Source organism: Megascapheus bottae, chromosome 2 (assembly GCF_031878675.1).
Source record: "Megascapheus bottae isolate mThoBot1 chromosome 2, mThoBot2.hap1, whole genome shotgun sequence".
In the NCBI taxonomy this organism is placed as follows: Eukaryota; Metazoa; Chordata; class Mammalia; order Rodentia; family Geomyidae; genus Megascapheus; species Megascapheus bottae.
This window is the reverse complement of record NC_143510.1, coordinates 69,459,555-69,475,615: the sequence shown is the minus strand read 5'-3', so window position 1 is coordinate 69,475,615 and position 16,061 is coordinate 69,459,555. Positions and strand designations below refer to the sequence as shown.

Sequence of the window (16,061 nt, the reverse complement as noted above, 5' to 3'; positions counted from 1 at the left end):
ATTACTAAGATTTGGTAATGACACTAAGACTATAAAAGTGCGAGTAAGTCATATGTTAGGTGACTGTTGGTCTTGAATTTAATTTTCGGATTTATCAGCCCTTTGCTTTGGACTGGTAGGGTAGGCACAATCTGAACTTTGGATTCATGGCTTGTTGAAGATGCAAAGTCTTCTACTTAAATACTATATCAGTAATGCTTTCATTGGTTTCAAATTCGAACACAAAATTTGAAGATTTTTTGGAAGACTAAGAAAATACCCTTTTCTAGTTCTAAATAATATATAATAAATTTCTAAAAGTGAGAGCAGAATACAAAATAATTCTGGAATAGCTACTAGTCTGTGTCTTTGTTATTGTTTTATTTTGGGTTTTATTGCTTGCTATTTTGGGAGTTGTAGATAATAATAGGGATGATTGCAATACATTATGTAATTTCAGTATCAAAAAAGCTGCCAAGATTTAGAAACGATTTAGGGAATCTTTTTCTTGTTATATGTTGATATTAGAATGGCTCCTCCCATGATTCAAACAGCTCTCATTATATTAGTCCCTTGTACTTTGGTCTCTTATAAAACTTCTGAAATAATATTTCTAAAATTATTTCTGGGCAATCTTTTTTATATACAATATGCTACTTTTTTCATATTTTTTATTTTATTTTATTTTTTTATTGTAATTAGTAAAAGGGTTACATGATATTTGCCAGATAGAAGGTGCATTAATGCACATACATTGATACCCTTTCACATGTCTTGGTACCCATTTCCCTCCCCCCTCACACCCCCCACCCATCTTGGTTTTCCCCCCTTCCCTATCAAATTTCAAATATCCAAATACAAATAAATTCACCAGTCCAATAATAATCAAATATTAATTGTACTTGAATGACTCCATGTGTATCTCTTGCCCTTATTGCAACTTGCTATACTCAAAGCAGAAATTCTTGATTTAGAACACACATATACACTACTAAAAAGTTTTCTAGGCTGGGCGCAATGGCTCACACCTGTAATCCTAGCTACTTAGGAGGCTGAGATCTAAGGATTAAGGTTCAAAGCCAACCCCGGGCACAAAAGGACCCAAGACTCTTACCTTCAATTAACCATTAGAAAAAGGGAAGTGAGGCTTGGCTCAAGGGTAGGGTGATAGCCTTGAGCTGAAGAGCTCAGGGATAGTGCCCAGGCTGAGTTCAAGCCCCATGACTTACAAAAAAAAGTTTTCTATTCAATAGTTCCAGCTGTCCATAGAAAGAACATAGATTTTATTAAACGGATCTATTTATCTCATTTGTTGTACTAAATTCACATTTACCCACAATTTGTCTTTGATATATGTTTGGAATTATATATGCCTCCTCAAATGTACCACCTAAAAATCTTTAAGAAAATAGAACCATGGAAGTTTACAATAAAAATTAAATACTGTGGCAATCCTCAAAGAATTCCAAATATAAAATTATAAATAAACTAACTCATAAATTTTTGAAATGGTTGGATCACTTGGCTACATTAAAAATGTTTCTGTGCTACAGAGTATTATATAAACAAATGATTTATTGATATTTTGGAATCTAAATTATATACTTTCCCCCCCTACCAATCTATTAGAATGGTTGCTCTTCTCAAAGAGAAATTGAAAGCAACTGTCCAGTATTCAGCATTATATCATTACAAAGTTAAAATACTTTAATTAATTGATAATTGCTTAGTGAATGTTCTGAATTTTTATAAGGGTAATGTAAAGTAAGTTCATGTATACTAATGATTGTTTTGTTCTTTTCCTTTTGATAATCATTGTCTTCATAGGTCTAAAGTTCCTCCACACTGGTTCATTCTATTGGGATTTTCAAGTATTAATACTAATGTACTTTCAAAGCTCTCATTTGGAACTCGAGCTACAGTAATGTCTCCTCATTGATGTGTGGCTTAGGGAGAGTGTGATTCTGAAATAAAAATGCAGAATATCTGCTTGAATTTGAATTTCAGGTACATATAATTTTGTACCTGTATTCTAGGCAAAGTTCAATTTTTGAAATTAAATTGCTGAAATTAAAATTAAACCAGGATCTGTAATTTAACTTGCTCACAGAAAACCTTAAACGAGAGGAAGAACATGTTCTGGTGTTATCCTGGTGTTAAGGCCAATTATAGAACTAAGGTTCTCTAAAACAATCAAATCTACCAACTATGCAACAATGGTAGTTCAATGACATCTAAAAGTTACTGAATGCCAAACTCTGTGGTCATTTAGGACTAGACAATATACAACATAAAACAACAAGGAGAGAACAATTTTACAGAGAATAATAACCAGAGTAGTGCTAATATATGTTGATGATGCCAGAATTACTGCTTAGAACTCTATTCTCTTTGCAACCCACTCCCCCATATCTCATGGGACACTTATTTTTTCATTTTTGATATATAATATTGTATATATAGCTACATATTTTATATAATAATGTACGACAAAGGTTTGCACCAGTGCCCAGCAAATTGTCATTGGCTGTTACCCAATACATTGAATACATTGAAAGACTGACTTGACATAAACTTTTTGTGAGATACTTAGAACAACATGTTTTCAGACTCCATACGAAGCATCTTGTGCTGCTTCAAATGTATTTCTAACACTCAGTTACTATCCTTATAATTCTTTCTCAGTTTCGAAGGATAGTCTAGACCTCTCTTTCTTTTTCTATTTGTACAATCAAAAAACTGTAACAGTATATGCAATTCAATTATTTAAAGCAATTGTACTCATTCTTTTATATTCAAATCTTATTGACTTAAAAAAATAAACTGATAGCTGTTAATGGTATGAAATTCTTATGTATTTAAATGATGTAAAGCTTTTATTGTATTGAAATTATGGAAAAGTAATAAATTTATCCTGTAGGGATTCATAATTGTTGATGTATAGTCTCATGAAAGATTGTAAAGGGATCTTATTATATAAAGTTCAAACATAGATCAAGTTTATTTTATTAAAAAATATGAAGGCTAGTATATTTAACTAGGAAAATGAAAGTAACAAATATCTAAAAATAATTTTGATAAGAATTAAGCATTCCTTTCTTTAGCCCTGTAATTCTTTACTGTGAAATAGCTCAGGATGTTAGTTGTAAATAACAGAACTGATAACTGTGTGAGGAAACATAATTTGGATTATAAAATTCTTGCTTTAATAAAATTCCTTAAACAGTGAAAAAAATAATTCTTTTTCAATTGTCCTTATATAATTGACTTTCACATTGTCTTCTGTTGTTAAGATTTAAATAAATGCTCTATTAAGCCATTTTGATATAATTCAAAGCACTGTGGGACTGAAGAATGATCTTGTTATGAAATCAACATTTGTGGAACATTTCTTTAGAAACTAGCAGCTGCATTAATATTATTAGTAAAAACAAATTTTCCGATACCTAAAATAGTGTTGTTTTATCACCCAATTAAAAAAAGGTCACTTCTCCATCTTATGATATTTGGCTGCATCCCAAATAATACTGGGTTTTTCCGCTGTCATTCAAAATGATAATTCATGGCCAATAGCCATCTCACTCATAGTTCTTTTGGGCATTGTCAGAGAAATTATTTAAAAGTATTGAAATTCAAGATGCCTGGGGATTAAGTAGAGAAAGTAATCATTTTAAGACTCAGTAGGATATTGAAATTTCTGGCAGGTGTTATTTCTAAGAGAAGTATAGTTTTAATTGGAAATTTTTATTTTATTTAATTTTATTTTAGTAGGTTTTTCCCACCAAAGTATAAATTTTTTAAATCTTTGGTTTTTGTGGGAGAAAATATCTAATTGAAGTAATGAGCTGTTGGATGTTTCAGCTTACTTTGTTGTCATGGTAACTTAAGTTTTTAAAAGTGAAAGAAAATATTTTATAAGATTGGTGTTTGCCTTTATTATTAAAATTTTATCTCCCTAAGCAATAAAATATAATATGTTTGTCTTTAACATAACATCTAATTTCAATGTGTCTACACGTTGATGAGATTCCTGTAGGTAGATGAAAAATCAACAACCCAAACAAAAAGAAATAATTAATTGCCTTGATTTAACTAAAAAGTCAAAGCAATGAGGTAAAATATTTTCTAATTTTATATTCTAAAAATATTGTCTTGAATCCTAAAGATTTTATCCTGTAATTTGTCAATCAGCACCAAATTTAATCTAGTGTTCAAAGATAAGCATTTTCTCAATATCTACATTTCCCCCTGGTATTCATGGATAATGATAGGTTAAAAAATTGATTTAGTAAGCTTCAAAATTTAATTTTGATGAGATTTATTTTATTTTCTAAATTATTTAATACTGGGTTTTTCCGCTGTCATTCAAAATGATAATTCATGGCCAATAGCCATCTCACTCATAGTTCTTTTGGGCATTGTCAGAGAAATTATTTAAAAGTATTGAAATTCAAGATGCCTGGGGATTAAGTAGAGAAAGTAATCATTTTAAGACTCAGTAGGATATTGAAATTTCTGGCAGATGTTATTTCTAAAAGAAGCATAGTTTTAATTGGAAATTTTTATTTTATTGAATTTTGTTTTGGTAGGTTTATTTAATATTAAATATCAATTTATTTCTAAGATAATCAAAATGCCACCTCTTCATGAAGATCCATTTGAGGAAATGTTCTGCATAGTACATAGTACCAAAAAAAGCATTTAAAAATGTGTCATTTAAGAAAATCTTTTAAATATTCCAAACTCTTGGGTTTTTTATTGTGAATTAACAGTAAGTCACACCTGTGCCTGAGCACATTGATGAATAATCACTTCCTGTTACTACAACGCTCATAGCCTAATAAAAGCTATTCAGGACCTGTAAAGATCTAGGCTTAACATGACAGAGTTAATAGTCTGCCAAGTAACCAGGAGAAACTACTGATTATAAAAATTCAATTACATCATTATCCTGCTAGGTGCATGAAAGAGGCATAAGAAAAGAAAAACTAAGAGGGTAAAATGTCTTATTATTGTAAAAAAAATTTCTTGCTCTGATGGTGCTGAGATTTCCAGTATGAAGTTGCTAAGTTGCTAACTTTTTACCTTGTTTTCTTAGGTTGAGTGTTTCTGATGTTAGGTGGTTTCAAGGGACAGAACTTGTCCCTTGAAATCAAAATCAAGTTGTCCAGCTTGTGGATAAAGCTTTGATGAATGAGTAGTTTTGGTTCTTAGCTGAAGAGTTATAGCTAGATGTTAGAGTATGCTTTTAGAGTACTTGTCAATATTTAGATATTTTATGAATTGCTTATTTAAACAATTCCAGGTATAATTCTGAATTCTATAATACATAGTCATGTACCACTTCAAGTCACCATATTGCAAAAATAAGATTCAGATGTCCAAGTATTTCCATATTCTATAATAAAAAACAAAATGAAGATTTCATAACTTTATACACAGTATAAGTAATATGGCTGTCACCAGGATTCCAACACAGTTCTCTTTCTAAGGAGTCTGTGAGAATTTTCATCCATAAAGGTTGAAAGGCACAAGAAATGCCAGGTCTATGATGGATCTTCTGAATGTGGATTGAATGGAATATTTTCTTCAATGGTTCATGCTGAAATGAACACATTTTATTTCCTGCTCTCATTGCCAAATGCTTACTTCTTGCCAAGAATTTATTTGTAAGTCTTTGAGGGACTAGCGTCTTTGTCATTTGATTTTTCCACCATTTGTATCTCCTTCATATCCTTTCCCATTCTTTACATTCTCTTTGGGGGCTACATGTTTTGCTTGCTTTTATCACAGTAGTGAGGTTTGAGCATGGCTCAGCAGTAGAGTTGTCTGCCTAGCAAATGTGAGGGTGTGATCACAAAAGAGATTATATTCAAAATATTAGTAATTGTCTTTTTCATGACCAATAGCAATTAATTAGTACAAACAACTAAATAAGAAAAACGCTTTAGCTTCAGGCTTGGCAGATTTGGGGTGACTACATGAAAAAAATTGGATATCAAGAATAAATGATATTATATAGAAAAAATGTCAATGACATGGTTTTAGGACTAAATCAAGAACTGATGCATAAAATACAGAGTGTTTATACTGCCTATGTTTTAAAAACAAACTGATGATCAGATAAGATGTTTACTGTGTGCTTGTATGTCACCTTAATATCTAAGTAAATTTTTATTTTTTAAAGATATTTTAAGATACAATGTTATTTATTAGATTACTTAATTTTCTTTTTTGAAACAACTACTCTCCATGTAGCCCAAGTTGACTTTAAACTTTCTGAAATCTGAGATATCAATACTCCTGTCTCTGTCTCCTGAATCCTGGGATTAGAGACATCTGATATCAGTCATGGGACTAAAATAGAATATTTATTCAAGGTTATCATATAATAAGAAAGATAGAAAATGAGTGTGTTATTTTATATTTTCATATGTTTAAGTGCTTTGCAAGCAAATGCTCACTTATATAGATATTTAATTTGGATCTGATATTAACTCTGAAAGTAGGGATGACAAAGAGAAAGAAAATGAAGTTAAAGATGGAGGCAAGGGCCAAATTATGGAAGATACAAAGGTGTAGCAAGAAGCTTAGATTCTATGGGAGTGACTGAGCAGTGAAAGGATATAGCTTATAATATGATGTGTAGGGAACTGAACCCTGAAACAATTAGGTGGTATTTAAAAACACAGAAATAACAATTATGATGATGATATTCTTCTAAGGCTTACTTAGGTATAGTGATTACATTTTTGAATTAATGAACATTTTAATAAAAAAAGTTTCTACTGAAAGCTCACTGTGCATTACAATTTCGTCACAATGTTGAACTGTCAGCCATGTATCAGTAATTATAATTTGTTCAGTCTTGGAAACAGCTTTCATATACTTATAGAGAATGAGTTTCTCAGATTTTCAATTCACCATTCAGATTATTTTCTCTGATGCATTAGATTGAAGGTGTTTGAAAATTCTGAGATCTAACAAACAAACAAACAAGAACTGAAAAAAAGGGCTGTTCTCTCTCTGTCTAGAACTGCTGTCAGGCTAGGCTCTGAGGATAGAGAGGAGTAAGTCTGCTCCTAATGAATGTGATGCAGTGGCAATGAGTCCTAGTGTAGCATCCCCAGAAGGAGCTAAAGACATGTGAGAGTTATGAAGATGCTGTCTTGTGAGGGAATTGCAACACTAAGTTGAGTGAAAATGAAGAAAAAAAGATTGATACATAAAGAGCTTCTTAGTATTATTCTTCTTGATCAACCATTTGCCTTTTATCTTTGTTTAGTTTTCAGGTTATCTGGAAATGAATACCTATACCTTTTTCTTCAACAATGTGTCAGGTAGGTTTTTCTGTAAATTTGGCTTGATTGGTCCTTAAGAAATTACCAATATTTTGGATGCAATGTTACGATTTCAACTAGGTGATTTTAGTCTTTTATTTTTCTTACCTTTGTCAGGGATTCATTGCTGCTTGCATCTAATCTCTTTTCTTTTCTTATCCGCTAGTTATAAATAGTTCTACAGTATACTTTGGTATAAATAACTTCATGATTTTAATATTTTAGATTTTAGCTTTATGGTATTTGTATTATTAATAAGCAATTTTACCAACCATTCTCTGTGCCAAATTACTTCCTGTGAGATTTGCAGTTATAAATTTATTTACTCATTCAAACAACACTAAGAATTTGGGGCTACCCAGTCATTGGTTTAGAAATCAGGAGACAGCAATCCTTCAAAGAACTTCCTCATATATACCATATAATAAGTGTTCTACTTAGGATCAGAACCAAGGCACTACATTTTTTTTACCTCTCCTTTTCACAGTTAATTAGCTTGATGATGTTAGTAGTGGAAGGTAAGATTTACAGAACAAAATAGAGCGGAAGCAGTCATGTCAGTGAAGGATCCAGAAAGGAAATGTATTCAATTTAGGCCCCTTTAAGACATGTATAAAGACTGTAGAGAAGTTTACACATGGTGTAGAGCTTAGGAGACTCAGATTCTGAATTATGTTCAAAGATTTAGCAGCACATTTCTTTTTCCTATAGTGGGAGGAGAAGACAACGAATATATACATATACATACATATATATACACACATTATATAAAGCTAAGATTAGGGATAGGTCTAGGCCCCAAGGACTAAGAAAGAAAACACACACACACACACACACACACACACACACACACACACACACATAAATGCATATTATATAGGTATGTATGTGTATATATGTATACATATATATTATATATCCTTGAAAAAGATACCTTATTCAAAGTACCAGTGATCTTGTAAAGGGCCGAGAGGAGTTTTGAACTAGCAAAGACCATATAGAATATGCACATATAAATGACCTGACTTCCTCAAGGAAACATACTCACGTGTCTGCCACTTACTCTCCTTAACTTTTTGAGACAGCAGACAATTTTGACATTGTTGCTGATTACATACTTATCATAATCATCCAGGTAAACTCCTGATTGTGGTAATTACCATAATACTAAAAATATTTAATCATACTTTGATAAAAAGCATATCCAAATGTCATAGATAAGCAGTATGTTGATAATTGAAGATGATTCAATACTTCAAGGAAATAGTAAATGTTTCTTAAAGACAACAGTACTGAATATAAAGAAAATATTATTGAATATACTAAAAAAGAAAAAAATACATGTCTACTCTTTAGTTACATAATTTTCAGCAAACTGTGTATACATGATAATTGTACAAAAATTAATTCTTGGGCAGGGAGTTTGGCCTAGTGGAAGAGTGCTTGCCTGCCATGCACAAAGACCTGGATTTGAATCTTCAGTACCACATACATAGAAAAGCTGGAAGTGATGCTGCAGCTCGAGTGGCAGAGTGCTATTCTTGAGGAAAAAGCCCAGGACAGTGCTCAGGCCCTGAGGTCAAGCCTCAGGACTGGCAAAAAGAATTAATTTCTGGCCTTACAGAATATAAATAAATTATATTTTTTCTGCATATTTTCTATCAATTTATATTAAGACAAATAAAGAATTGTGACAAAGGACTCTCAAAAAAATTCTCTTACAATCAGGAAAGCAACTCCTTTAGCAATAGCCTCAAAGAAAATAAAGTATCTAGGATTTAATTTAACTAAGAATGTAAAGGACTTTTATGATGAAAACTTTAAAACCCTGAAAAAGGAAATTAAAGCAGAACTAAGGAAATGGAAAAACCTCCCATGTTCCTGGATTGGAAGAATCAACATCGTGAAAATGGCAATCTTGCCAAGGGTTATCTACAAATTCAATGCAATACCCATCAATATCCCAATGTCATTCTTTAAAGAAATAGAAGAGGCAATCCAAAATTTCATATGGAATAACAAAAGACCTCGTATAGCAAAAACAATTCTCAGCAGAAACAACAGCACAGGAGAAATTTCAATATCAAATCTTAGACTCTACTATAGAGCTATAGTGACCCAAACTGCTTGGTATTGGCACAAGAACAGGCCTGAACACCAATGGAATACACAGATAGTAAACCACAGTCCTATGGTCACCTAATCTTTGATAAGGGAGCCAAAACCAAATAGAATGGAAAAAAGACAGCTTCTTTAACATGTGGTGCTGGCAGACCATGTTAAGCACCTGCAGAAAACTAAAGTTGGATCCTCCTTTGTCACCCTGCAACAGGATTAACTAAAAATGGATCAAAGACCTTGAGGTAAAAGAAAATACACTGAAAACTTTACAAGAAGGAATAGGAGATACACTAGGTGTCCTTGGAACAGGTCAAAACTTTCTTAAAAAGGAACCAGAAACACAACAAATCAGAAAAAGTCTGGATAAGTGGGACTGCATTAAACTGCAGAGTTTCTGTATGGCAAAGGACATAGCTAGCAAAGTAACTAAAAAGCCTACAGAGTGAGAGAAGATCTTCACTAACCACACAACAGACAAATGCCTCATATCTAAAATATGTCAATAGCTCAAAACATTGAATCACTCCAAAACTAATCTCCAAAGAAATAACCATCCCATTAAAAAATTGGCCAATGACTTAAAGAAAGTGTTCTCTGAAGAAGAAATAAAAATGGCTTACAGACACATGAAGAAATGCTCAACATCTCTTGCCATAAAAGAAATGCAAATCAAAACAACTCTAAGATTCCACCTCACTCCAGTTAGAATGGCCATGATCAAGAAAACTAGTAACAACAGATGCTGGTGGCGATGTGGCCAAGAAGGATCATTGCTACACTGTTAGTGGGAATGCTAACTAGTTCATCCACTATGGAAAGCAGTATGGCAGTTCCTCAAAAGACTAAACATAGAACTCCCCTATGATACAGCAATTCCACTATTTGGCATTTACCCAAAAGTCCAGAAACAAGGACATAGTAAATCCACTAGCACAACAATGTTCATTGCAGCACTATTTACTATAGCAAAGATATGGAACCAACCCAGATGTCCCTCAGTTGATGAGAGGATCATCATGATGTGGTATTTATACACAATGCAATTCTATGCTGCCATCAGAAATAACGACATCGCCCCATTTGTAAGGAAATGGAAAGACTTGGAAAAAATCATATTAAGTAAAGTAAGCCAGACTCAAAGGAGCATAGGCTCAATGGCTTCCATTATTCATCATAATCAGTAGAAACCTTGGGCTCTCATAGCAGAGATTAGCAATAGAGCAAAACCTAGATACATAAGGCCATATAGTATGACGCTAAATGAAAGGACCTCTAGGATAAGAAACAAAAGCCATATAATAAGTGATTGTTGTCCTTAATGTACTATGTTATCTGTCATCTCTTTTGCTGTCCCTTGGTTATCTTATATTGTTACAGTATCTCACTTTGTTACCTGATATATTGGATATATTTGTATTTGGTTATTTGAAATTAGATGGGGGGGGAACAAGATGAAGGGTGGGGGTGGGGGAGGAAAATGGGGACCAAGACATGAGAAAGGGTATCAATGTATGTGAATTAATGCACCTTGTATCTGGAGAATACAATGTAACCGTTCTATTAATTAAAATAAAAATATATGGAAAAAACTAAACAAATAAAGATTAAAAAAGCAAAAAAAAAATCATATTAAATGAAGTAAGCCAGACTCAAAGGGACATAGGCTCAATGGTTTCCCTCATTTTTCCTAACCAGTAGAAACCTTGGGGTTTTCTAACAGATTTATAATAGTGGAAAAACCTAGATCATAAGGCCATATAGTATGACACTAAATGAAAGGACCTCCAGGATATAGAAACAAAACCCATATAAGGAGTGATGGTTTTCCTTAATGTACTATGCTGTCTCTCATCTCTTTTGCTGTCCCTTGGTTATCTCATATTGTTACAGTATTTCACCTTCTTATCTGATATATTGCATATATGCTTATTTGGTTGTTTGAAATATGATAGGGAAGGGGGGGAAAACAAGATGAGGGGTGGGGTTGGGGGGAGGAAAATGGGACCAAGACATGAGAAAGGGTATCAATGTTTGGGAAGTAATGCACCTTCTATCTGGTGAATATAATGTAACCCTACTATTAATTACACTAAAAATGTATGAATAAAAATAAATTGTCTCATGACACATTAGTCAAAAAAGGCTTTCCTTGCCAAAAATTTGCCAGGTTTAGTCATTGTACTCTAAAGTCTTTGTATTCTAAAGAATATAAAAAAATGCCCAGTAGATTGTAGAAACTAATGTGTAAAGGATACCTAGAATTGACAAGCATGTATTAGGTAAAAACTCCCTTTGGCTCTCTGGATATAAACAAAATTTTATTGACACACCTTCTGGAATATAATTTTGGCAGTAGATAAGCCATTTAAAAGTTTAGCTTCAAATAAAAAAATGACTTACAGTGACCTGAGAAACTTCAGAATTTGAGTGGCTTTAGAAAAAGATCACATTTTTTTCCATATACTTCAATGTTAATAGGCATAAATGAGATTTTTACTACATCATGTGCTATCCAGCAGGCCTATACCTCCAGTGATCATTGAAAATGAGGTTAGTACTTGTGAAAATAGGATGAAACCATCATTTATGCATCACATCTGATTACTTGGTAGACAAAGAGGAACATGTATCACTAACATTTTTTTTGCCAGTCCTGGTCTTGATCTCAAGGCCTGAACACTGTCCTTGGGCTTTCAAGGCTAATGCTCGACCACTAGAGCCACAGCACCACTTCCAGCTTTTCTCTATGTAGAAGAAGCTTGCCTATCATCTACTTTGCTACCAAGAGGAGAGTACTAGTGTTTCCCAGCCAACTTAATTCTCTGTCTTATTTTTCTCTGCCTTTCTATCTCTGTCTGTGTCCCTCTTCCTCTGCCTCTGTCTCTCAGCCTTTTTGTCTCTGTCTCAATCTCTGCATATATATTTTAGCAAGTCTATTAGCAGAACCTTAAATCAATAATAATGTAGATGTTTAATATATCTCTGTTTTTTAACTTTTTTATCTTTCTTTAAGTTAATTGGATTTTACAGGGAGAGAAAATTGGTTTTAATTAGAATTTTTAAACCCTAAGATATGGCAAGGAAAAAGAACAGCACTCTGAAAAATCAGCAAATATGACTTGTGCCATTTAAACTGTGAATGTCTTTGCTCTTATTTAATTGTGAGAAGTAATTCAGTTGGAGCCATCTCCAACTGAGTTCAATATCAGTTAAAAGGATAGCTGGGGGTAATAGAGTCCCATCAAAACAAGGCTGTGCAATGGACTGACATCCCTAGATAGAAGGGACCTCACAGAGAGAGAGGTTTTGTCTTCCTGATTGTTTGTCCCCTTCCTGGGAACCGCAAATTAGAGAAATGTGTGGCTTTTCAAAACAATTTGGGGCTCTGCTGTATCACTGACCTTAATGGATAGATTATAATACCACAGATTACCAGAGATGTTTCTCTTTCTTCAAGCTTTTCATCCAGGTGAGAAAGACAGACAAAATAAGGTAAATAGAAGAGTAGACAGGCTTTCCCTTTTTTATGTACTATGTCAGGTGTCCAAGGCTTGATTAATTATAATTTTAATGAAAAGTTTAATTTTACAAGAATTCTTATACCTGAAAGAAAGTATTGAAATGAATGAGTTGAGAAAGTAAAGTATTTTCAAGAAGAGACATGGTGGGCTGGAACGTGGCCTAGTGGTAATGTGCTCATGTAGCATGCACGAAGTTCTGGGTTCCATTTCCCAGAGTTACATGCACAGAAAAGCCAGAAGTAGTGCTGTGGCTCAAGTACCAGAGTACTATCCTTGAGCAAAAAGTGTTCAAGGAGATGGCCCAGTTTCTGAATTCAAGCCCCAGGACTGTTAAAAAAAAAAGAAAGAAAGTGAAGTGTCTTCAAGGAGTAGGAGTATGAGAGAAGTTAGATGACCATTAAACTTTAGCATGTCAGAAGCATTGACAAGGATTGTTAAAATGAATATTCCTGATCATACCCCTAGTGTTTCTGATTCAATATGTCTAGAGGCGTGGTGTCCTCCCCTGAAAATATTTTGTTTCCTCATATCTTGTTGAGCATACTTTGTAAATCATAATCTTTTTTCCACATTAGATATGTTTACTCCATTCAGTAAAGGATTTTCAGAAACAAATATACATGTATACAATGTTCACTGTAGCTTTACTTGTAGAAACAAAACATCCCTATAATTATGAGATTAAACAAATTATGCTATTTCAATTAAATGGAATACTAGGCAAGTAAAATATTAATATAGAAATTTATTCAACACATTTTTATAAAATAATAAAAAGCAAAAACCCAGTAGGATCATCTCATATTTGTGAATAAATACTTATATTTAAGTTAAAATAAAATAGAAGGTTATATAATGAGTTAATGATTGATAAACTTAGGTCTAAAGACAGATGCTAGTGCAAATTGGGACCAGTTTTGACTTTGAAATTTAAAATCTTCTAAATATTTGATCAGATAGTACCATCTATACAAGAAGTAGCTCAAAGTCATGTACATATGTCTACATAGGATGAGGGTAAGTGAAATAAACAGCAGAATATGAAAACAAGAGTTTTACCTTTGTGATTGTTGTTTTTAATGTACTACGTGAAGTTATTTCTTTCTTTTACACATAAGGTTTATCTCATGTTGTTACTGTATGTGACTTTGGTACCTGGTATATTGTATATATCTTTATTTGTTTATTTGAAAAAGGGGAGGTAAGGGAAAAAGAAGATGAGTGGGAGGGGTTTGGGGGAGAAAAAGTGGAGGCAAAACATGGGAAGGGGTAACAATGTTCAAGAAGTAATGTACCCATTACCTGATGAATGTAACTGTAACCCCTTTGTACATCACCCCAGCAATCAAATGAAAGATGAAATCAGTTTATATATACTAGCCTATCTTAGCTTGTTGTTCTTTTCCTTTCTGTGTCTGAAAAAAATAATACCCTATCTAAGCATCTTCTTCTATGAATCGTTTTCCCAAAATTACTTTCCACTCTGCAATTTCATGGCAAATATATTGGGTTGTGTCTTTCTAATTTATATTTTGATGTCCAGACTCTTTATAATTCTGAACATTATTGTATCTGAAGACAAGTCCTTTGAATTGAAATAAGATAATACAAGGTCAATATGATTGCTTTCTTTTTAATAATAGATGATTAAAGCACATATACCTGTGCACACATAAGAAAGATCATGTGAGGAAGTAGTGATGAGCTGACATCTGCAAGACAACAGGAGAGATCTGAGAAGAAACCAGCCTGCAGACCATACTGATGATCTTGGATTTCTAACCTTTAGAAATATGTGGATGTAACTTTTGGTGACTAAACTGTCAACTATTATGGCCACCTTTTGTTACACCACTGTGAGGATTGGGATCACCGTGCTTTCTTCATCCACTCCAGAAACACTTGCCACCTTCCATTTTAATGGGCTTATATTCCTTGCTAGCCATTAGATCTTAACCACTGTGGATGAGTTTTCTACTTTACTCGTAAGTAATTACCACAAAGTTAGTGAGCTTGAAAAAAAAAAGACCACTGATATCTTGTTTTTGAGATTTTTTTTCTTGTGCAAACCTGAAATCAGGTAATGGTGTCATGGAGCTAAAACTTAGGTGTTGATATATTTCTGGAGGCTTTATGAGAAAATCCATTGTATTGCACATTCAGACTTTGGCAGAAATCAGTCCCATAAGGTTACTGGGCCAAAATCTTTGTTTTCTGGCTGTCAGCTAGAAAATGCCCTTAACTGCAACAGGTTCCTGACAGTTCAGAATAAGCAATAGCAGAGTGAATCTTCAAGTTGTCTCTTGTGTGATCTTCTGTCACCACATTTGTCTTATATAGAGGATAAATGCAGAATCTCTGCCTTTGAGAATTGTGGGATAATGCATTGTGATTTCCCCATCTCTTTTTACCATGTACAATAACATTCACATGCTATGAAATTAGAACATGGGTACCCTTAGAAACAAGCAAAGATTGTAGCCATTATTTTGTCATCACAAACAAATCAGCTGGATAAATAGGTTTTTAATCATATTTTAAAACTTGAGCATGCACATGAAAAGCAAACAACAGAGGATGGAAATAGAGGAGAAAAGGGAAAGTGATGAATTATCCTCATTGTTATTTCATGTTATCACCTAAAGGACTCTACAATGTATCTAATACATCAAAGTTTGTTTCTTATTAGAGTAGATGAATAAGAGCAGGTACACATATTTTGATAGATTCAAATGGTGATGATTATGAATTTAGCTATTAATCAACTCATTAATGATTAATCTAGAGAACATTTATGGTCAATTTCAGCAAATTGTTTTTAGCATGGTTGTAAATGAAATATTCTGATCATTTAAAGGGTTATATTATAGATTGTTGGATAGATACTAGAATAAAAGTGTTTATTGTTCAAAACAATTTAATTTTTTAATAATTAAGACATCTTTTAGGTAGTCCATATTCTGAAAGATACCTATCTTTCTGATAATGTATCAGTATCTCAGTATGTATATGAGTAGCAGGAAATTCTTTTCAAAAGTAAGGCAGAGGTAACAATGTTTTAAAAGAAATATACTTATTACCTTATTTTGTAACTAAACCC

At 33.0% G+C, this 16,061-nt stretch overlaps 1 protein-coding gene across 2 annotated transcripts in view; it reads left to right on the top strand.

Annotated features, from left to right (window-relative positions):
- Ccdc59 (coiled-coil domain containing 59) overlaps nt 1-16,061 on the top strand; it is a 96,689-nt gene that overhangs the window by 62,154 nt on the left and 18,474 nt on the right. Inside the window, exons 4-5 of one of the 2 annotated variants that reach the window (XM_090357391.1) lie at nt 7,265-7,319; nt 8,738-8,766. In XM_090357391.1, coding sequence (XP_090213517.1) covers nt 7,265-7,319; nt 8,738-8,751 — 69 coding nt within the window. In that variant the 3' untranslated portion in view covers nt 8,752-8,766. Of the gene's footprint in view, nt 1-7,264; nt 7,320-8,737; nt 8,767-16,061 lie in introns of those variants that run through there. The other variant, XM_090357382.1, reaches the window with a different exon arrangement.